The sequence below is a fragment of the Pollicipes pollicipes genome, unplaced genomic scaffold, assembly GCF_011947565.3.
Source record: "Pollicipes pollicipes isolate AB1234 unplaced genomic scaffold, Ppol_2.1 Scaffold_4881;HRSCAF=5763_pilon_pilon_pilon, whole genome shotgun sequence".
Taxonomy (NCBI): Eukaryota; Metazoa; Arthropoda; class Thecostraca; order Pollicipedomorpha; family Pollicipedidae; genus Pollicipes; species Pollicipes pollicipes.
The window spans coordinates 3,078,988-3,101,413 of record NW_023596576.1 but is presented as its reverse complement, the minus strand read 5'-3'; the positions used below and the strand labels follow the sequence as shown (position 1 = coordinate 3,101,413).

The 22,426-nt window shown below is 48.3% G+C and overlaps 1 protein-coding gene across 3 annotated transcripts in view; it reads left to right on the top strand.

The window, feature by feature from the left end:
* The first annotated feature begins 11,420 nt into the window (after positions 1 to 11,420).
* Positions 11,421 to 22,426, top strand: part of LOC119100761 (putative G-protein coupled receptor Mth-like 3) — a 32,686-nt gene continuing 21,680 nt past the window's right edge. For 2 of the 3 annotated variants that reach the window (XM_037223888.1, XM_037223886.1), the window contains exons 1-3: positions 11,421 to 12,221; positions 13,343 to 13,421; positions 22,057 to 22,262. In XM_037223888.1, the coding sequence (XP_037079783.1) occupies positions 11,594 to 12,221; positions 13,343 to 13,421; positions 22,057 to 22,262 (913 nt within the window). In that variant the 5' untranslated portion in view covers positions 11,421 to 11,593. The remainder of the gene's footprint in view (positions 12,222 to 13,342; positions 13,422 to 22,056; positions 22,263 to 22,426) is intronic. The other variant, XM_037223887.1, reaches the window with a different exon arrangement.

The following is a 22,426-nucleotide window of genomic DNA, read 5'->3' as shown; positions in this document are numbered from 1 at the left end:
CAGCAGTCGGCGGAGAAGGCGACTCAGGTTCAGCAGCAGACACTGCCTCACTGGCGGCAGAGCCGCGACGCCCCTGGAGTTGTCTGGCCATCCTCCGCACCTCGCGAGCCTCCCTAGTCACAATCGCATCCCGGTCATATGACCCCAGGGTAAGCTTCCGGTGCCTGCACTGGTCCTTCATGGCAACCTTCTTCTGATACACTATGCAGGAAAATATGCATGGAAAGCTGCGCTGAAACTTGCACTTGCATTTCGCGGCATCAAGTAGCTTGTTGAATTTCGCGGTGGCGGCATTGCTGTGTCACCCTCCTTCTTTCGTTGATTTCTTGCTGATATCTCTTTTGGTATTATATCAATCCCTCTCGATCAATTTTGTCACGTGTTTTAGATCATGAACAGGGATCGCTTCGTTGGTCCACAGTACCCCGATTTCTACCGTCGCAGACTTGAAGATGCTATTACTGAGGTTCCTCTTTAATTCGCCCATCCACCTGGTGTAGCTCAAGCTTTACCGTAGCCGGCAGTTGGTGGTGGGACAGTGAAGCCGGGTGGCCTATCACAGAATGTTTTGTGCGCGACCGTATAGCCTTCGGTATGCTTATACAAGTAATTGTTTGGAAGAAATGCTTTAGTTCCGGCAAATCTAAGCCAATAAACCCATACCTCCCACGCGAAAAGCACATGAATTGCAAATCAACATCGCAATGATGCGGTAGCAATAGCAAGCTTGAAACTAACCCGGTCTGTTAGAACATTATCATGACTGCACAGCTTTGGGTTTTACCAAAAATTAATGTTCATTGCTAAAAAGTCAGCTTAAAAGCCGTTTGGCAATGCTTTGTTGATGTTCTTCATGATATTTGTTTCATACTAAATCCACGGAGCACCAATAGTGTGGAAAGTGGCAGCTTTGAGGCGTGTTGGAAGAAGATCCCAGTGCATTAAGTAGGTGGCGCTAGTATTGAACGCGGTTTTCTTGGCCTATCAAAGGAAACTGCTCTCGCCCCACGAATATCAACATTGCTGCGGTGCGACAGACCTGAAAGTTAATAATTAATCCGTGCGCCAAGGAAGAACTTTGTCTCAGCTGATTCTAAGAGATTCACCCCTTCGATGACACACCCTAACGCGTATGTCTATCTTTCAGAGCACTGGACCGTGATGCGCAGAACGGGCGGACTCTGCTCCGTACACACCTGCGACAGTCCAGAGCGCTCTGTGATCAAGTAAAGGATGAACCCGGATACTCTAATCATACGCGTCAGCAACTCACCAAAGCCACTATACGCGTTGCTTTTGTTAAAAGATGGGATGAAAATACTTTCCAACGAGCTGTTGTGGAAAAAAGAGTTCTCGGAGTTAGAGGTAGAATGGGAGCATAGCGACTGAGTCCTTGATAGAATGCGAGCATAGCGATTGATACAATATTACAATTCGGCAAAGTATAAGAAATTAATGAATGGTGTACTACTGTTAATACTTTACGCATCAGTGTACAAATCGGCACATCGGAGTCTAATGGACATACCTCGTACTCAGGTCGATCTTTTAGGCGTCGCCTTGCATCCCCCGCAGCCCTTCATTTCTTTCCACCAATTAGCTTTCAGCGCGTGCAATAATCCACTCTCTTGCAGCATCAGGATTTAATTACCGTTCGTTCACGCTCATGGAGGTTCTCCACGAACGTCAACGATCAGTAATGAGGCCTGAAAACACCAAGTCCATGATCGTATGCAAATGGAGCGTGCAGGGTGACGCTGTAGCTCTTGGTGCCGGGCAGACCGCCGACCCGGATCAGGTTCTAGTCACATTTCACTAGACCTACGTGCTCCAGCTGCGGTGAATCCACGGGATGACTCTGCGGCGACCCTTGCGAGCTCCGCCCACGCTCCACATCCTCTGGTGACTTCTTGATAAAGAGCGACGCACTCGCCGACTTCCTGAACGAACCCATGCGCTGGCACCAAACGATCTTGGAGTCCCCACGCGGTCGGGCGAGGCAGGAGTTGAGCTCTGGTAGACTCTGGTATCTCTTGGCAATAAAACTGAGCTTGGCGTCTGATGGAGACGAGTACAAGTTCATCCACTTCGGATTCAGCCAAAGTTTCGTCGAATCGGGGTGGAATAAATTCCCTTGAAATTATTAAACTTCTCCTTGGGTCAAGAGACATTTAAACTTGTACTTGTCTGTAAAGCAGACTCAAGCGCAAGTATTCTGACACCAGTGAGATGTCACAGTGGAAGTAGGGGAGTTCGCAGACGGAGGATATGTATGGCGGATGCGGCATGGAAGTCGGAATTTTCTTTCGAAAATGGTTCCTGGCAGCTCTGCCGCAAGCTGACGTTCCCAGCGATCCCCCGTGTCTGTATAGCGCCAAAGCTTAGGTGCTTGACGATAGACACGTGATGAGCTAGTTGTCCAAGGCTGTCCCTACTAATCCTTTAAAAACGGTGCTGACTCCCCCCCCCCCCCCCCCCCCCACCACCAAAAATGCGCACTCCGCATCCACTCACTTGAAAGAGTTATTCAAAGAGCCGGACTCGAGTGCGCCGTGCTTGCTCTCGGTCTGCCTGGCCAGGTTACCAGCCCTCTCAGTCGGCGACTTCACCCGCTCTACGGTCAGAAACGCAGCCGGATCAGCCGCGTACGATGAAATCTGCGGCGGCGGCCCGGCGCCGGTGGCGCCATCTTTATCTTCGGCGGGGCATTGCACGCAGGGGGCAGTTCAAACGGCGGTATGGACGCCGATCGTTAGGCGGAGTGTAAGTCTTCTGCGCAGTCATTCGTATTATTTAACGTAACGATAACCCAGGTGAGGCTTCCGTGATAAGGGTAAGAAACCACCCCAGACCGGCAATCATCCGAGTCGAGTGCGCTGCAACTAGAAGCTTCATTCTCAGTTAGCTATGTAGCACATCCCAACGTCTGGATGGCAGGAAAACGTGCCGCGTTTTGTTTTTTTTTTTGGAGGGGAGGGAACATGCATTTACGCCTTTTTAATAGGGCGGTAATATTTTTCGGATGTTAATCGTTCAACGAACGGAGTGATTCCCAAAACGGTTTCGTCATAGAAAAGGCCATACTCATAACCACGTACATTCACAGAACACCACTGGAATATTATGTTCCCAGTTTGACATGTCAAAGCCCTTATCAATTTCGCGCCAAAGGACGGGAACACAGATGGATGGGGCTTATTCCACGCCCGGTTAGTGTGACGTCAGCAGTGGCCGTGACCGATGCGGTACCTGGTGAGCAGGATCATCACTTGGGAGCAGCGTCGGAGCGCTGCTGTCTTAGCAAGCCGATGATGAAACAGGGCGAGTTGTTCAGGCTGAACTCGTTCTCCAGCACGTCTGGCTCCTTCCGGCACGGGCGTGGGATGTTCCACTCATACACACTGCGTCTGGAAACTAAGGTGCCTCCAGCCGTCTAGCGTGGGCTCTAGCTATAGCGTATTGAAGGTTAGCCTAGTCTGACCGCGATGGTCTTGTCTTGCCGTCCTGACGATCCGAGTTGATGTGTGTTTGGCCTTCTCGCGTCTGCTTTTGAGCATGACTAACGGCCGGTGCTGCGCCTTCAGGCAGGAGCGGGAGGTTTTCACGCACAAACGGGGGGCTTTCACGCACCAGCGGGAGATTTTCAGACAGGACCAGGCGTTCTCCAGCGCTACGCCCCCGTGGCGGTGATAAGGCGTGGCTATTCTTCCGGCCTTGACGGCGGCATACCTGGCCAGGATGAAGAGCAGCAAAGACACGCCAAGGCAGTTGGCCGCCGTGCTAAGTCACATCCCCTCTTTGTTCAAAGCCGCTGGAGGCGCCAGGTATGAGAACAACTGAACACGGGTCGCAAACCGTCACACGCACAGCCGACCTGCAGAGCCGTGCCGCGAGAACAGTTGGTACGTTACCCTCTTCGGCATTCAGACGGATCAGCCGACCTGCAGAGCCGTGCTGCGAGAACAGTTGGTACGTTTCCCTCTTCGGTATTCAGACGGATCAGCCGACCTGCAGAGCCGTGCTGCGAGAACAGTTGGTACGCTACCCTCTTCGGCATTCAAACGGTTGCTTTTTAAGATATTCCGTTTGATTAGTTAAGTTTTAACATATACACTTAATGACTGGAAACATAGACACTCGAGTTTTGAGCTGAATCACCTTGGCTGACGGGGATATATATCATCCTGATATATATCCTCGCATTCGGTCCTGGGACGGCCGAAATGACTGCGGACAGGTGTCAGGTTCAATCTGACCCGGGGGCTTAGTAGCTGCGACTCGAACCCGAGTCGCAGAGATGATCGTCAGCTAGAATGATTTTGCATGATTTGAGCGATAAAGTTGACAGCGGTTGGAGCTTTGGAACGCACCAGTTCGCGTCGCTGTAAATGATAATACGTTCCTTTTAACAATCTAAAAATGGCACTGGTAAGCTAGTCACCTTGACTACCAAGTGTACGTACAAATTGCTGTTCGAAAGCGTTCAAAGGTTCTTCTTTCAGGTGTGTTAACATTTTCAGTCTGTCTGTTGGTCTGATCTTGATCTATTAAATCCCGCCTGCAAAGTGAGGTAGAGATGCACATTGAGGAAAGCAGGGTCGTCACGTGGCAGGCATTTTTGCCCCATAGCACTACGCGTGGCATGAAATGTTTCATACGTTTCACTCGGTGGTGGGTGGTGAAAAAAACGAATTTCGGGTGGTGGCCCGGTGACGATGAGGTGGGGGGGGGGGAGGGGGGACAACCTGTGGACTTACACGTGCATGTTGTCGCCGGTGTCCCGTTGTCCGCTGGACCAGATATCGCCGCCTGGTTGTCACCACCACTTCTGCGCCCTCCTCGCTCCTCGGAACTCCCCGGAAGACGTCATGCTCGAGCGCCTCCCCTGGACTCTCCTGAAAGACTCCCGCGCCTTACCCGGACTCTCCGCCTTGACTTCCTCCTAGAGTCTTCTCCTGGCTTTCCTGGCAGACCCTTTCAACTGGGTCGGCCCGTCCTCGTTTTCTTGCGTAGTCCAGTAGTTTTGCCGCCTCGCCCTCTCCGCCCAATGTGTTGCCGGACCGGCCTGATCTGCCTCCAGAGACCTACCTCCAACGTACCCCTAGGTCAGATCTCGGGCGTCGCGTCGCCGGCGACGGTGCGAGGCCCGTCCGATCTCGCCTCGGGCGGGCCCTGCGCGTCCCCCTCTGGTCCAGTTCTCACGTGGCGTGGCACTTCTGATGTCAACTGGTGTGACGGCGGCGCGAGCGCGGCGGGACTTCTGGGGCGAAGCGACAAATATCCCCACAATGTGGCAGTTCAGCATTTCTGTGTGCATGTTGCGTCGCCGGTCATCTGGCTCTCTCATCCATTTATCTTGACGCGATAAGCCGTTTCGACAGATGAGGCCGCACTCATGGCCGTTCCGTGGGAGGGGGGAGGGGGAGGCACCTGACGTTGCTTTGTTGATGCGGGCCGATCAGCTGGAGCGTCGGACGGGTCCACGTCCAGCTCTCAAGCCCCACACGGCCTAATGGTCAGGCCGATCAGCTGGAGCGTCGGGCGGGTCCACGTCCAGCTCGCGAGCTCCACTCGGCCTAATGGTCGAGTTTGGTAAGGCGGGGGAATTCCTAGCCATGGCTGGCTCAGGCCCCGCTCGGCCTAATGGTCGAATTTGGTTGGGCGGGGGAATTCCTAGTCATTGCCGGCTTGCTCGCCGTCCCACGATCCGTTGGGGAAGATTCACTGACCCTAGACGGGTGGCACGCAAAATGCAAAATGAGAAAATGTGTGCCTACAAATTTAATTCCTTAACATGATAGAAGAACGCAGATACGCTTCCATTTTAAAGCATATTGGTCACACGATTCTAGATGAAGCTCAAACTTTCCCGTAATATTGCTCCCAGTAGCGCAAAGTCGTCGAAAAAGTACCACTGCTCCATTCACTGGTATCATGTATTTATCTAACAATTTATCTGACCCGTAGCTACGACTGCGGGACTGCGTTTTATAACACAGGTGATATCTTTTAACGAAAATAGCAGGTGGACAGACATTTTACAGACGTCCTCCTACGAGCCCGTCGGATGCAAGGCATAAACGCATAAAATGTTGGCAAAAAGAACGTATATTGCCACACAGACAAGCCAATTGTCGTGGCGGAAGCACAACTTCGGCAGGGCGCTGAGGATATGCTGACCGCATTCGTGATGGGGTGAAAAGCGTAGCGGAAAGTTTGCCCTCCAGAATAAATGGGCATATATGGCTCACCAGGGGCGGCCATTTAGCTCTTGGCTCGATAGTGTCAGCCTGACCACAGGGCAGCCGACAGTCGTGTAGTCGCATGACACGGTAAACGTCTCTTCGCGATGCATGGATTAAAGACCGAGGTAAAATAGATCTGTTGAACATTGCAGAAATGTAAAGGTGTGATGAGAGTGCTGGTAATGAGCCATGTCAGAACCGAATCAGATCGAAAATCTGTCTCCGGAATTTTTTTGTTCCTGTATGGTTTCTCATTTGTAACTAAACGGAACCCATGATCTAAGCTATCCATGCCAAGCCAAAAAAACAAAACAAAAAAAGTTAGGTGAAAGTTAACCAGTTGTGGTGTCTTATGACATCTTATAGCAAAAAACCAGTAGTGTGAATATCATGCTTAGTTGCGGAAAAGCGTCTGAGCTTAGCTTTGACTGACAAAGAGTCGGATTGTTAAGTGGTTTACCCTAATGTCTAAGGTTATTCTTCCACTGAGCACATAATATTGAGGTTGCGGCTTCAAGTCACTCAGCTGCACTCTCCATGACGACCCTTCTATGTGGACAGATCAAAGAAGATCGTCTTTGCGCGACAGTCGACTATTTTCTAGGTTTTTGCAAAATTCCAGCCCAAAATATTGGGAGGGGGCCAGACCAACATTGGGGGCGGGCATTTTAACATGGGCAGCGGGGCCCACACAAAAGAATGCAAATCGGCACCAGTGGCACTCACCTTTATAGTGGGCACTTCGTACCTGCAAAGTGCACAGAATGTGTAGTGCAAGTACAAATGGGGTGTTGAGGTGAAAATGTGACGGATAGGCTCAATAGTGTCAAGACGTTAAAAAATCATGCGTATTTTTGGCAGATGTGAGCTGGCTTTGCCACTGACAACCTTCAACTAGCACCCACAACTGAACGGGAAGATGAACTCTTGTACTGGCATTGATCCAATTTGTATAGCTCAAGAGGATATATCTGTCATTTTGGCGGGCTTCATATCTCGTTAGAGTCACATAATTTCTGCTTATAGTATACACTACGCTTTTGTCTTATAATGATGTGAACTGTTGCTTATGTTACTGACATTTACGGAAGTGATTCACATTTGTGTAGAGTTTTCAACTGAAATAACCATCTTGGAGATCATTCGGCGCAGTTCAGAGCCCTGCGCGTCTTAACATCTATGCCCTTTCAGTTTCTGAGCTACACGCTTGCAAAGATAGGCGGACTATTTCAGGGGACTATTCCCAGGTCACTCGGACACCACAATGACACCAAAATAAGGCCATTTAAATCCTGCCATTCCGTTGGCCATACGGTGATCAATGCCAATGCAAAAATATCATTGTTGAGTTGTTCATATCTGCCGTTCGTGGGCACGATTTCCAGATATAACGGCCATCAATTGGCTCTCAATTAGTGATGTGCAAGACACGATGACGTTATCAAAACCATGACATATTGAGGAGCATATTTACCAAACAGAGAAATAATGTGGTCAAGAGCAGTATTTTCAACTTAAAAACATGCAAATAGTTTTAAGTAAGCTTATAACATCATACCTGATGCATGTTTCAATATCCTCAAATGTGGACCATTCTCTTTAGAGTTTTTTTTTTATTTACTGGCTTGTATGCCGTTCGCTGATCTACAAATGTATAAACTGCGCTGGTGAATTTCAATGTAATCACTCCGTAGCAATACGTGAGGCTAAACGGTTACGGCGTGCGTAGGGGCGAAACATAGCAACATCCGTTGTTGCATCAGATGGAACGATTCCCAAGAAACTAGCTTCGCCGAAACCATGGCCTGACTTTGACCTGCTATAGGTCAACGACCTTTCAAGGTTCACCTAAATTTTGGACACCAAACGGTCCGCTATTCAATTATCTACAGCTATGCAAAATTTGGCGCCGCGCCGTTCGGAAGCCATTCTGGAAAAGCCTTGGGGGGGGGGAACAATTTGACCCCCCACCCGGCGGTGTGTTAGAACCTGGTAACATTTCGTAGCTTCAACATCATTTTCCTTCCGAGAAATAACTTTTATTTTGAAGTGAATGTGAGCTGGCGTTTTATCAAAAGCTTACAGTGAGGTGTAATTGACAGGAAAAAACGTTTCTTAGTTAGCCTTAGTCAGGGATCAAAGATGACCACCGCTGCCGCTGATCGTGTTGTATAACCCCCACAGCCACGATTACGTGACATATGCACTTGTTACTGTTAAAAGAAAACATGCGTTAATTGTCATCTGACTACCCTTTTACTTTTAAAAGTGCCGCGCATAGCAGCGAATTGTTCTATATCCCAATCCAGATGCCATCCCTCGAAAAACTTGTCAAACATTTGCAGACCCGCTATCATACGAAGGAGTCAGCATGACGAAAGCATAAATCACCCACATGATAATTTTTGGTACACAATCGATGAAGTACTAATCGTGATGTATTTAGGTACCTATTACCTGGTGTACCAATGGTTTTGAAAGTTGTTCTGTATGTAGCTGACTCAGTATTCCCTCTTTGGTCATATGCATCGCTCGGGCCCAGAGTGCCACCCGGGGTGGAGGCTGAAATAAGCATTACGGGATATAGATATATATATGCCATAAAACATGTGCTACAGGATATGTATCACCTTGTGTATATGCATATTATATATGTTTATCATGAGTGCCACTCGGGGTGGAGGCTGAAATAAGCATTACGGGATATATATATATATATATATGCCATAAAACATGTGCTACAGGATTTGTATCACCTTGTGTATATGCATATTATATATGTTTATCATGAGTGCCACTCGGGGTGGAGGCTGAAATACGCATTACGGGATATATATGCCATAAAACATGTGCTACAGGATATGTATCACCTTGTGTATATGCGTATTATATATGTTTATCATGAGTGCCACTCGGGGTGGAGGCTGAAATAAGCACTACGGGATATATATATATATATAGATATAGATATAGATATAGATATAGATATAGATATATATATATATATATGCCATAAAACATGTGCTACAGGATATGTATCACCTTGTGTATATGCATATTATATATGTTTATCATGAGTGCCACTCGGGGTGGAGGCTGAAATAAGCATTACGGGATATATATGCCATAAAACATGTGCTACAGGATATGTATCACCTTGTGTATATGCATATTATATATGTTTATCATGAGTGCCACTCGGGGTGGAGGCTGAGATAAGCATTACGGGATATATATGCCATAAAACATGTGCTACAGGATATGTATCACCTTGTGTATATGCATATTATATATGTTTATCATGAGTGCCACTCGGGGGGAGGCTGAAATAAGCATTACGGGATATATATGCCATAAAACATGTGTACAGGATATGTATCACCTTGTGTGTATGCATATTATATATGTTTATCATGTATATTATATTATATTGTATACGTATGCATAAAGTGACGCCCCTAAATGACAACATTTGCGTGACGATTCTAGGGCGTTGTGCATGGCACAGTGACCTTGAAGTTGTCTGCGCCAGTTCGCGGTTGTCAAGCTCAGAAACCAGAGGGCTTTTAAGCGCATCCAGATATACAATGTTTGCATTGACATGTACGTTGAGTGCTCCTGAGAATGTTGACTGCAAATTTTACTCTTTGAAACATAAACACCTTTTCATCACTTGCGGTCGGCTCTGGGCACGTTTATTGGCCTGTTTACAATGGAACTTGTTCCGCCATTGAAGTCTTACTTCGATTGGGGCATAGGGAAATACTCTGCACTTTCAGCGAAATTCTACCCGAGGTCACATGCAAACTTGGTAGTACGGATCGCTGCAAACACCAAATAGTTCAGTCTGTGGGGTATGACGTCATGAGTGACGTCGACAGCATAGATATTACGTCGTCTGGTCGCCCCAATGCACCCCAAAACCCCATACAAATGTGGAAAAATTCCCGTAATAAGCGAGATCCTTGCGCAGATTGAAGCGCAGTTGTTTGTGCCAGCACTGCCGGTGGTTACTCCGTTGACTGGAGGTGCAACACCGACCTCGTGCCGTCCCTGCCACAGTGTTCACCGCATCATTGTGCGTCAAGGTCGGCGGGCCGGCATGCCGAGCTTCCGGCCGGCCGCCACCAGGGGCTGGAGCGTCCGGCTCCGGCGCAGAACCGACCTGTCAGGATTTCCTCACATCGCCCAGTGACGCGGGCTGGCGGGGTGGCGCTGACGTGCCGAAGGAGGACGCCCCAGCCGCGAAGCGGACACCCGGGGCATTCTAGCGAAAAAGGCGGACCCGGCGAGTTGTTCTCTGAGTGGACGATCAGTGCTGTTCTTCGCTCAGGTCATTGCGAGGAGAAGTGGCATCTTTTGAACATGCTGCGTCGGTGGTAGAAGGTGTGGTGGTGATTCAGTCAGTATCTCAGTGACTTTTAGAGACGTGGTGTGATCTAGTGACGAAGATGCGCCTGAAGCGGTCGGGAGCGATGGGGCTATGTGCACTGTCGCTCGCTTTGTGTCTGCTGGGTCGAGCCTCCGCCCAGAGTGGTACCCTGCCTTCCGAGGACACAACCAACACCAGCTACGCCGCCTGCCAAGGTTCAGAAGCCGGATTCTGCGTGCGCACCTGCTGTGCAAGAGGAGAAAATGTAATAAGCCGAGAATGCAAGCCCAGTCCGACAGATTGGGTGCCGAGCTTCCTTAATCAGTCGACGAATGCGAGTCTCGAAATTGTCGGAGGTTTTATCCAGGAATGCGAATTTGGCTTCGAACAGAAAACATTCAGTTACCACTTCGAACCGAACACAAAGTATCTGTTAAGTTCGTCTGGAGAGCTAGACGTGCAAACCGCTGAGAAGACCTATGCGCTGGGTATGAATTACTGCTTCTACAACGTGGAGCTGGGCGGTCAGATTTACGAGTCTGTGCGCAGCTGCGTGAAGATATCAGTGCCACAGGTGGCAGATCTGCCCAGCCTAGACAACGTGACAAATGTTTCCGTCCGCAAGTGTTGTCCGCCCGGCCATGCCATGAATGTGGGTGGCGGGGGCTCGGGCTTCCTGTGCGTGAAGCACTCCTCGCCCTGGCGGCCTGCGGTGATTCATGGCTATCCGACCCAGCTGGCTCAGCTGCCAGCCGAAAAGACCGACAGCTCGCCTCCAATTAGCTTTCAGTGCCCCAATGACACCGTCCGTCAGTATCTAACATCGAGTTCCTCGCAGGGTGCATTCTTCTTGGAGTCCAACAGCTATCTGCTCCTGGAAAGCTACAATTTGCCTATCAAACCAGGTTTGTTCTGTCTGGATGACCTCCGAAGTCCCACATCATCACCCCAGCCCATCGCTGTCGTGTGTCATCCCATGATAGAAGAAAGCACCGCAGAAGAGTTTGAAGCGCAGTGTCCAGGTGAAGTTTGCATCCAGAAATGCTGTGCTGCAGGCTTTCATCTGTTCAACACCACGTGCATCCCCACACAACTGCAATGGGAGCCGACGTTCTATGAGGGAGACGATCTGTTCATTGGTGAAGTTGCTCATACCGTTTTGTATGGGAAGACCAACTGTGAGGACGGCGAAACCTTCATATTTAGCGAGAGATTGGGCGAGCTCGACGCTCCGTATGTACAGACAAACGGAAAGCTGCATGTGACAGGGCTTAACCTCACATTTGAGGCGCACCAGTGTTGCCTGGAATACGAGACCTACTACAACTTGAAGACACAGAGGAATGACATCGCTGAAATCGCTTTTTGTTGTTTTCCATATGACAAGGAAGCTGGGATCATGGCAGCCGTGAACAATGTTCTCCTTACCCTATCAGCGATCTGCCTGTTCGTCATGCTGGCAATTTACATGTTGGTGCCTGATCTGAGGAACATCCACGGAAAGTGCTTGATGTCGCACGCTGCCGCGCTCTTCGTCGCCTTCTTCCTCACCGTCTACAACCAGTTTGCTCGCATTCCGCTTGGCGACAGCTGCGAAGCTTTAGGTGAGCGCCACGCTGCGTATTTCATCGTATGCATTCATGCATTGAGAGTGTTCCAAGTTTATATATCTCTGTAAAGACGATGCTTCACATCGGCATAGATGTAGACCATGCAATGTAGAAAAGTAAAACGGTAAATAGCGTGGGACCAAGCGTTGTTTAACGTGTGTGATGTAAGTTCTCAAGGTATAAAAACATTGGCGGCCTATGTCTGCACGATCTGGTCACTATGACAATAGTATGTCAGATGTAGAAATCACGTGACACAAATAATCAAAGTTGTTGTTAAAAAATACGCACATGTTTTTCAACCCTGGACGTAGTGAGAAGTGCTTGATAATTGCAAATTATGCTTCCATGCATACAATTTTTAACAACCAAATGTTTGATTAAGTACGAGGGGTCTCAAGCGCAGGTTTTTCATTACGAGCTGGTAGCTTTATGTCAAACAATTGATCTTGTCACTCGCCACTCGCCACTTTGGCTTATCGTTGTCACTCGTCTCTCGTCACTCATGGTAAAATATGGACACTATTTTCGCACTACTTATGGTCATTAGTGGTCTATCGCGATCATGAGCGAAGCTTCTAAATGTTAACCTTCCTGAACGAAATCAACCGTTTGCTTGTCAACGTCGTTAAACCAGTGCCTGCTGGTGCAGTACGGATGGGTTATGCTAAACACACGAATGCTCACTGTATACGGGCTCCTACTTCATCTGCTAATCACGAACCTGCTAAAAAAGAGAAGCAAAATCAGTATAGTTTGGAAACCTTGATGCATTAAGCGGGTGTTAGCGTCAACCTAATGACCGCTGTGCCGCCCCTGTCATCACCTCGCACACTCATTCAGAGCATACCGTTTCCTGTAGTTCTCATTCTTAGGTGAGGCGGGCGGCGCTATTGGCGCATCTTTTTGCCTCACGTTCGGCGTGGAGACGCAGTAAGTAGGTAGTAAGGCGCAGCCTGTTTAGTGCCTCCACATGCAAACAGCGCAGAGCCTGCCTGAATGTGTTCGGAAGTTCCCACGTTGGCATCGCTGGGTGAATACGACGCTTGGTACTGCATGACCTGTAACTTGGTGCTTTCCGTTGCCATGCTCACAGTGCTTTTCGACGTTCTCAGGTATGTTGCTGTACTACTCGTTCATCGCTGCCCTCTTCTGGCTGAACGTGATGAGCTTCGACATCTGGTGGACCTTTGCGTAAGTATTTCTCCCGTGTGACGATATCTGACCGGATTGTCTGGGCTGCCGTGTTCAGATTATAGATAAATATCCGGACCAGCTGGCCCTCGGCCGACTTGTCCCTGCCAAGTTCTCCCGCTCTCAACACTCGGATAATGGTGCGCCTCTCGATGACCGAGGATTTCTTGATGGCAGTGCTTGCTAATCAAAGATGCGTTCGAAGCTCTGGCCCTGTGTGTAGGGGTATATATGTATTTTCTCCAATCAGGGATAAATTAAATCAGTTTCAGTCAAATGGTGCGCATCAAAGCTCCCATTTCATGAGGTGCAGATTAAGTAGACGGCTTTAACATTGTTTCTGAGATAGAATTCATCCATCGTCAAGCGTGCTTAGCGTGCTCAAAACCGCTATGAGTCACGGCCCAGACATTGCGAAGGTAAGCCTGCATCCGCTAGACATTTTCTACGCACATTTTCGTAAACATCAGCTGACACCCCTTGCTCGCCTACGTACATAAAACACGTTGCTCGAGGCCACTTTTCGTAGCTGCGACAATGTCCACCGGCCTTTCTGGAAAAAGCATTAGCGGAACCTTTCCTTGACAGGAAAATCGGAGGCTTCACTAATGGTATGGCACAATATACGCTGACCTGGGTATGAACAAATAACGCATTTTCATAACTGAGCAAAAAGTGCTTCCCATGGGATCTGTGTTGCATGATCCTCTGAGCTTTACCTAGCGTTTCTCGCGCAAAGCAGATGTCAGTTCTTTGAAAGCGTTCGATTAGTGTGCTTTGATTGCTTGGTCTAGTGCGCTTTGATTGCTTTGTCGGATTATATTGCTTTGTGCTAAGCAGTTATGTTTATCCCAATGTTGTGTTCATCTACTGAAAAAAATGCGGATTATTGATTCCGATAAAACATCGTGTAAATCCTCTAGCAGTAATGCGGGAGAGTTGTCTGGACATCATACACCCTTTTGGTTCCGCAATCTTAATTTCACAACAGATCGATATTAGGTCGTGACTGGGCGCACCCCAATAAGTCAATACTACATCAAGGCCCCTGGCACCATATAAAATATTTGTGCTCTGCGGTACCTAACAGCAAGTCGGATGTTGTTGACAGTTGTTTGGGGGAGGCTCAGCCGGCGGTATTCTGATCTGTTTTCTGAGCGACTGTTACCCCAGAATCAGTGCGAGACGTTCATGCCCTCTCTCTCTATCTGCCCTCTCTCTCTGTCTACTCTGTTACCCCTCTCTCTCGTCTCTCTCCTCCTCTCTCTCCTTCTCCTCTCTCTCTCTCTCCTCTCTCTTCCTCTCCTCTCCTCTCTCTCTCTCTCTCTCCTTCTCTCTCTCTCTCTCTCTCTCTCTCTCTCTCTCTCTCTCTCTCTCTCTCTCTCTCTCTCTCTCTCTCTCTCTCTCTCTCTCCTCTCTCTCTCTCTCTCTCTCTCTCTCTCTCTCTCTCTCTCTCTCTCTCTCTCTCTCTCTCTCTCTCTCTCTCCTCTCTCTCTCTCTCTCTCTCCTCTCTCTCTCTCTCTCTCTCTCTCTCTCTCTCTCTCTCTCTCTCTCTCTCTCTCTCCTCTCTCTTCTATCTCTCTCTCTCTCTCTCTCTCTCTCTCTCTCTCTCTCTCTCTCTCTCTCTCTCTCTCTCTCTCTCTCTCTCTCTCTCTCTCTCTCTCTCTCTCTCTCTCTCTCTCTCTCTCTCTCTCTCTCTCTCTCTCTCTCTCTCTCTCTCTCTCTCTCTCTCTCTCTCTCTCTCTCTCTCTCTCTCTCTCTCTCTCTCTCTCTCTCTCTCTCTCTCTCTCTCTCTCCTCTCCTTCTCTCTCTCTCTCTCTCTCATCTCTCTCTCTTCTCTCTCTCTCTCTATCTCTCTCTCTCTCTCTCTCTCTCTCTCGATCTCTCTCTCTCTCTCTCCTCTCTCTCTCTCTCTCTCTCTCTCTCTCTCTCTCTCTCTCTCTCTCTCTCTATCTCCTCCTCTCCCTCCCTCCCTCCCTCCCCTCCCCAGTACGGAGGAGGTTTCCCGACAGCACACACGCATTCTCCCGGGAGTGAGGTCCCCCAGGAACGGCTTGAACTAATCAATGGTACGCACATTTGCATATGGAAACGATCAAAGTGTGCGGAAGCCGGTGACATCAGCATAAAACTAAGTCATGGTAGCAATGTACAGAGCGTTGTGGACCGAGCTTTTGAACGTGGTCAGGTGTCAGGGATTGCCCGTGTCCGATTCGTCGCAGGGAAAAGTATCTGCAGATGACTTTCCAAAACGATGACGTGCCCAGCGTCTTCCTCAGCGACTCTGGATAGCCGTGTAAAAAGTAGCTGATACCACCGTACTGGCATACAAACAGAAAGGCCTTATTAATTGACTTATTAATTGCGTTTAATGAATCGATTAACGGGGTCCACCATGCGACGCGTGTCAGGGTAGGACGTTTGGAACCAGGAAACAACCTTCCGTTTCCTGCGTACGGAAGTCCACGTTGGCATCGACAGTTCCCCACGTAGTCGCGGCCTGCACCGTCCTGCAGGACATCACCGCAGAGCGTCTTCTCCAGGTGCGCCTAGAGCGCCGCGGCGTGATCAGCCGGATCTAGAGCTCTACATCAGTCCACACATATCAACACAAGCTTGCGTTAAGCTATCTCGTCATGTGATCTGTATCGCTTCCTACGCTGCTCCTGCTTCGTACGGCCTTAAATGATACGCTTATGTAGGAGTTTTGTACTGCCTGTTTGCTTTCGCAATGAACTGTAGTGCCGAGGAAGAAGTTGAGTTGGAAACCGTCTTTCCTGAGACGAACGTTGCATTTACCAGTTAGTTAATATATTTATTATGCCGGCAACGGCATCGAGGTATGGATGCATGCAACGGATATTCCACATTAACATGTGTAGATGTGAATAGGGGCTTACGCTTTTCCGCCTCGATGCATATACCGCTCGCTTCCTCGCTCCGTTGGTTGTGGATGGACTTAGGTGAACAAATCACCGTCTTGCCATACCCAGCTGGGTAGAAATATCCGAAATATGATCCAGAACCATACTCATTTCCTTGCATTCTCTCAGACCGGCATTAACTGTGTCTTCGCCACTATTATTCTTACTCACTGTGACCAGGTCCATGGAGGGGAGTTGCTTCTTACTCCAGGATGGCAAAGGTAATTTCAGCGTAGCTACCAATTTCCTTCAGCGGTTTCATAAACTTGGCAGCACCCCTCAGAAGTAAATAGTAAAATACCAAGGCTTAAGTAATTCGATTCCGGTAGATGCATTCGTTGCTGGGGTAGCGATATTGTGGTTTTGGACCAAAGAGTTTTCAATGTCCATAATCCAGACATGGTGTGAAAGTAGCAAACAAGTGCCATATATTGGCTAATTTAGTAATAAATTTGTGATCTTTGTCACAATTTATTCGTAGAGCAATGATTCCTTTTTATTTCGCCGAAATGCAGACATCCTATATTTCTTGATATTGTTTCACTACCCGTAGAAGTAAAAATAGCTCTTTGGTTAGTGCATTTATGCGCTGAGGTTCGCTGTGCTGCATGTGCAGACAATGTGCTCCTGAGCGACAAAATTCGGGACATTTTCCAAAATGACCTTATACTGACCGAAATGTGAGAAATACCATTTGTGTCATAGTTGTGCGATTAATTCCATGCCAGATTAGAATGTATGTTTTTGCTAGCCGATTCATATCTCCCTGGGTTGCCATTCCTGCTTGTGTGAAGTGATTTTTTTTCGCTCCTGTGCGGTGTTTTTGCGGCCAAGTTGTTCACTTCCCGAACTAGCTCAAAAGCAATTCTAGATCACCGACTTTCAGTTTGCGGCATATCATAAGAATCACTGGCTGACTGACTACTGATTTGGTCACATATATCCGCAGTGGTCTACAACTTTGACTTATATCGGTGTCATTTGCTCGGAAATATTATGTTTGTAGCATTTTGATTAGGATAGCTGCTAGGACTATCAGTTATAAACCAAAGATGTACAAAGAGTTTCCATAATGATTTCGTCTTAAAACGGAGTGCGCCACCTTTGAGCAGGGAACGATCCAGGATTTCATCAGGATGGGGGCACGCATTGTTGTGGGGCGAGTTTCGAGCCCCACAACAATGCGTGAACCCCCCAAAATCCCCGTACTCCGGCCATTAACTTAAAAGGTTTCTGTATGTGCTATGTTGCATACAGAAACCCATCTTATTCTGGGCAGCCATAGAAAACTAGGTGTGCTACGTACAGTGTGGGATCCTCAGGACAGATGAAAACAACCTGAGACCAATATGGTAGGGCCCCTGAACGATCGAAAGTACCCCATCAGGCTAACATATAGGGCTTGGGCCAGACCGCAGGACCCTTTGAGCAAATGGGAATAGCTTAAGATCATTGTGTGTAAATTACGATACGATTAAGAGTGTCCGGGCAGGTTAATGGAAAGAACCCTGACAAGAAAAAATGGTACTCCTCAAATCATTTCAAAGGGAAAATGCCCTAGATCAACGTAGAGGGCCCTAGAGCATCGGTGCGTTGCCATGTATTGGCCCCAGCAACTGGACCCCTGAGCAACCGAGTGTACCCCGGCATATGGGGGCCCCGGAAATAGCGTAAAGAGCCTCTCTGACCAATGTGAAGCGTTTGTAGGGGACCCTTGGTCGATCTAAAGTGTCTATGCACATTAGCAGATGATGGGACTCTACTATGATTGGACCCTACATACAAATAGGAAGTGCCCAATACACAATGTGTAGAGCCGCCGAACAATCAAATGTACGCCAGCAGGTTAACGGGTGCCCCCCCCCCCTACAAGAGCGTAGGGCCGTCCATTGAAATAAGAAATGTCCAAGACCCAATGAAGAAGGCCCGCAAACGATCGAGTGCGCCCGAGCAGGTTAAGAGGTGGGACCCCGGACAAGAGCGTAGAGTCCTCCGGATGTGACAGGAATTGGAAAGGCGCCCAGACCTGTGGTGGACGACCCGTGACCATATCGCAACTGTGCCGACGGGTTTACCGAAACCAACGTGAAGGGCTCCTAAGGAACTTAGAATGTCCCAGCAGTTGAACGTTTAGGGCCCCGGCTATATCGTACAGAGCCCTTCGGGTGAATGGGAAAAAATCCGTGGAAGGCCCCGATCGACAAGAATGCGCCGGCATGCGCGCAGAAAGGGCCCTGACAACAGTGCGGGACCCTCCGAACAAATGTAAAAAAACAAGGGCAACGTGGAAGGCTCCTTAGCGATCGGATTTGCCCTGCATATGGACACATAGGGCCTCCAGGGACGGCGTAGGGCTTCTGGACAACACGATGAGCCCAGGTATCTTTCAATCACCATCCTCTCAACCATTGATTTTTTTTTGTTGGCTCGTGGGCCCTTAACTCTCACGTGCAATTGTGCTTGGTCGTCTGGAAGCCCAAAGACTTCCGATTTTGTTGCGTTTTGTGCTAAAAAAAACTGCGTCTGTTCGGCGGGCTTTTGACGCCTTTGGAGCTTATGTGCCCCTTTGTGGTCCCAGGGGGTCATGGCCCCCATACCCCCTGTAGCCGCCCTACTTTTGGGGATCTTTCAAAACTATTCCTCTGGTTAAACCTTTAGACCAGTGATGTCTAATGATAACGCCGAAGAATGCCGATACAGCACCTATGTATGAAAACAAATAATTGTTTATATTTTAGTGTCCAAATAGCAGTGTTGTCGCGGCACTGAACTCTTACTTTCTTGTTAACTTCAGAGTTCATTTTTGGCCCGAATGATCTTGGCGCATGGGAAATACGGAAGTGCGATATGCAACGTTGCCTTGGAGACTGTGCACGGTAATCTAACTTCGATTTAGTTTAACAATGCCATGAAAGCTGGCATGATAATAGCCAGTTAACCCCACAGACCCACAGAGCGCGGGCAAGAAGAGTTAAAACAGTCCGTAACAAGTAACGACATCTGAATCTGCTGTTTGCAGTCGCCGGCTATTACATGGTGTAGGCATCACTGCTAAGCTCTTTTTATCCGCGCATCTCGGGGTTTCAGCCTTAAAAGTGGCACATGAATGGTTCAATTACTCGCATGAAGTTTTAGCCAGTGCGTTAATGGAAATATTACTTTCATAGTGGTTAGCAGGGAGGCCAGTAATATGTCCCCCATGATAGCGTCTACTTCAAATCGAAACTCTGGGCTACCCGGAAGGAATTTGGGACATACTGGTACTAGCGATCAAATCATAGGCGCCTAATCTAACAATGAATGAAAAGTACATCGTATAGAAAAGTACATAGAAAAGTACTACACCCTGGTTTCATAATCCTCCCCCAGAGAAAAAAGAATAGAGAAAAAGAAAAAAGAGAAAAGAGAATTTAACCAGAGAATATTTTTGAAAGATCCCCAAAAGTAGCTCGGCTACAGGGGGTATGGGGGGCCATGACAAATTGTCTTGGCAAACTGGGCTTGCTTCTACAGCATTTATGGTGGATTGCGCCGGGCAATGATGCATACAAACGCTCACCATGCGCAACATTTCTTAGCTACTCGCGAAGTATGACTTTTAGGACGGCAATGGTGGGAGGAAGATGCGATTTAGCCATGTTCTCTGCGCGGTGTTATACTGTGCGGCAGCGTGTGCTAGTGGAATATTTAGCTGCCCCCCCCCCCCCCCCCCCCCCCCCACCAACGTGTCACGAGAATCACTGCTCCGATTTTGAGCCGGTAAACGGCAGTTACCAGTCACAACGTAGGCTTTCTTTAAAGTACTAAATATTCTGGAAGGGTGATAACATGGAAGAAAATTATTCAAAGTTCCGGAACATTTGTGATGAGACTGTACTGTGTGTGTTATCCGATTTTGGTGCGGCTAAACGTGGTTTTAGGAGTACTGTACGACTCTGGAACATGTGAGCAGTTTGAAAACTTAAAAATCATAGTCGTACGGACGCAGTGCAAGCTGGGAGCGTTACTGAAAAGGGGATTTTAATGTTTTCACTTTGCTTTCTTACTATAATGGCGTGGCCGCAGAATATCTGTTAAGTATTATTTCATCACATCTTTAAATATGGACATGAATCATTTCGACGGTTGCCTCTTCAAAGCATTTCCCAGTAAGGTAGTAACACAAACGAACCAACATTTTGGGATGATCTTACAGTGGCACAAAAGAGAACAATGCACGCTCCTATTCTCGTTTAAACTCATACATCAGAGACTTGCCTAGGTGTTTAAAGGAAATGGCAGAGGTGAGTCCAGGGTAATAATAAGAAGGGATAAGATAGGATTAAGGGAATAGGATAAGGATTCAGATAAATAATAAGACTTAAGAGTTTTAGTAAGATAGGTTCACCGAATTTCTACTTCCCGTTTCGTCACGTCCTCAGTCTCTTCTTCCCTGCCGTTGAACTGCCCCTGCATACCAATTTAAAACATTGCGTATGCATACTTCACTTACCTGCTTTACTACAAGCACATAAAATGATCTAATGGGACAATGGCCAATCACTTGTAGGTTAGGGCGAACCGCTTTCGTACCTGTCGCATCCCATCTGTCCTACCTGGGTTCGCCTACTTCTCTGGGGGTACTTCTCTGAGGCGTAGAAGCATAAAGGCAAAGGACACATTGTGCTGTAAAGGACACGACATTTCACGGCCGCTTGCATCACTGCCATCATCCTGCCACTATTTTACGATACGTTTTTTTTTCCTGCTCAGAAATCGTCTGTCAAGTCTTATATCTGATGCACGTTAGCAAACTTTGTACTTATATGTTTTATTGGAACGACCATTAACCCGTGAGGAGCTGAAAAAATGGTAAGCATCGCGTAGTTGTGGTACTCAACCCGAAGACGGCGACCTTCAGCGTATGACCTTCCAATATCAAGCCTTGGATCCACCTTAGGTCGGATCTGGCTTCAAAACTGTTGCCACGACATGTAAACAAGCGTTTTCAATAAAAATAATCAAATTGGTGGGACTTGTGGCCAATCGTTTGGAGCAAATGACTATCGGAAAAGATGTGGGGGGGGGGGGGGAGAAGAGGATCATTATCTACTCACCCCCGCAGGAAAGTGACTGAGATGCAGCTATCCTACTTTTGGCATAAACAGGACGAGCAAAACAAAAGACACAATGATGTGCGCTGGTGCGCCTCGCTAGGGGCACGGCGCGTGGAAGTGGGAAACACATTTGTTTGGGTTCCATAAGATGCTTTTGGCTATCAAAGCGTGAAATCCTGCACAATTTGGAACCATGATGTACTATTTGCTTTCAGTGTGAGAGCCAGCACAATACTGTGGATCGAACTTTTTGGCAAGGCTGGTAGGCTTTATCTGAATGTCCTTTTACAAACCCAAGTTCTCTCCGATCCCCTCAAACATTAAATGACATTACTAGAAGATCATTGATTTCATGTTACCTCAGGTGTGCCTTAATATGATGAACGTTTGGAGTTAATCCATATGCTGCTACATCCCACACAAATTTATCTTCCTTTCTAAGTTATCTCCGTTGCTGCCGTTAACATCTCGCCCCGTCAGTGCCTGGCTTGCCATTGGCCCGCTCTCGTCCCTGCTCCGCATGTACAGTATTGGTTGTTCCGCATGCACAGCATTGGTTGTTCCGCATGTATCGCTTCCGCAGCCGACCGATGTTGCTGTTACATTCCGCAGCAGGCCCCTTGTTTTCAGACACCTGCGCACGCAGCCGCCGTCCGAGCGGTCGCTGCGACACCGGTTCATCCGACACTCGCTGTACGCGTGGGGCGTGCCGCTGGTGATGACCGGCCTGCTGGCGTTCTTCAACTACGCGCCCACCTCGGTCATCCCTGACGGCACCATCGTGCGGCCCGGCATCGGCGAGCGGCAATGCTTCCTCTCCAGTAAGTACCGGATTTCATGGCCTTGTTGCCAGCAGGAGTCAGGTACCATTGCCCAGCGCCCAGTACGTGTCAGACTTCACTGCTGCGTCTGTACATGGAGATCGACCTCTGCATCAGCTCAAAACTCTCTCCCCAGTGGGCTCGACGGACGTGGATCACTTCAG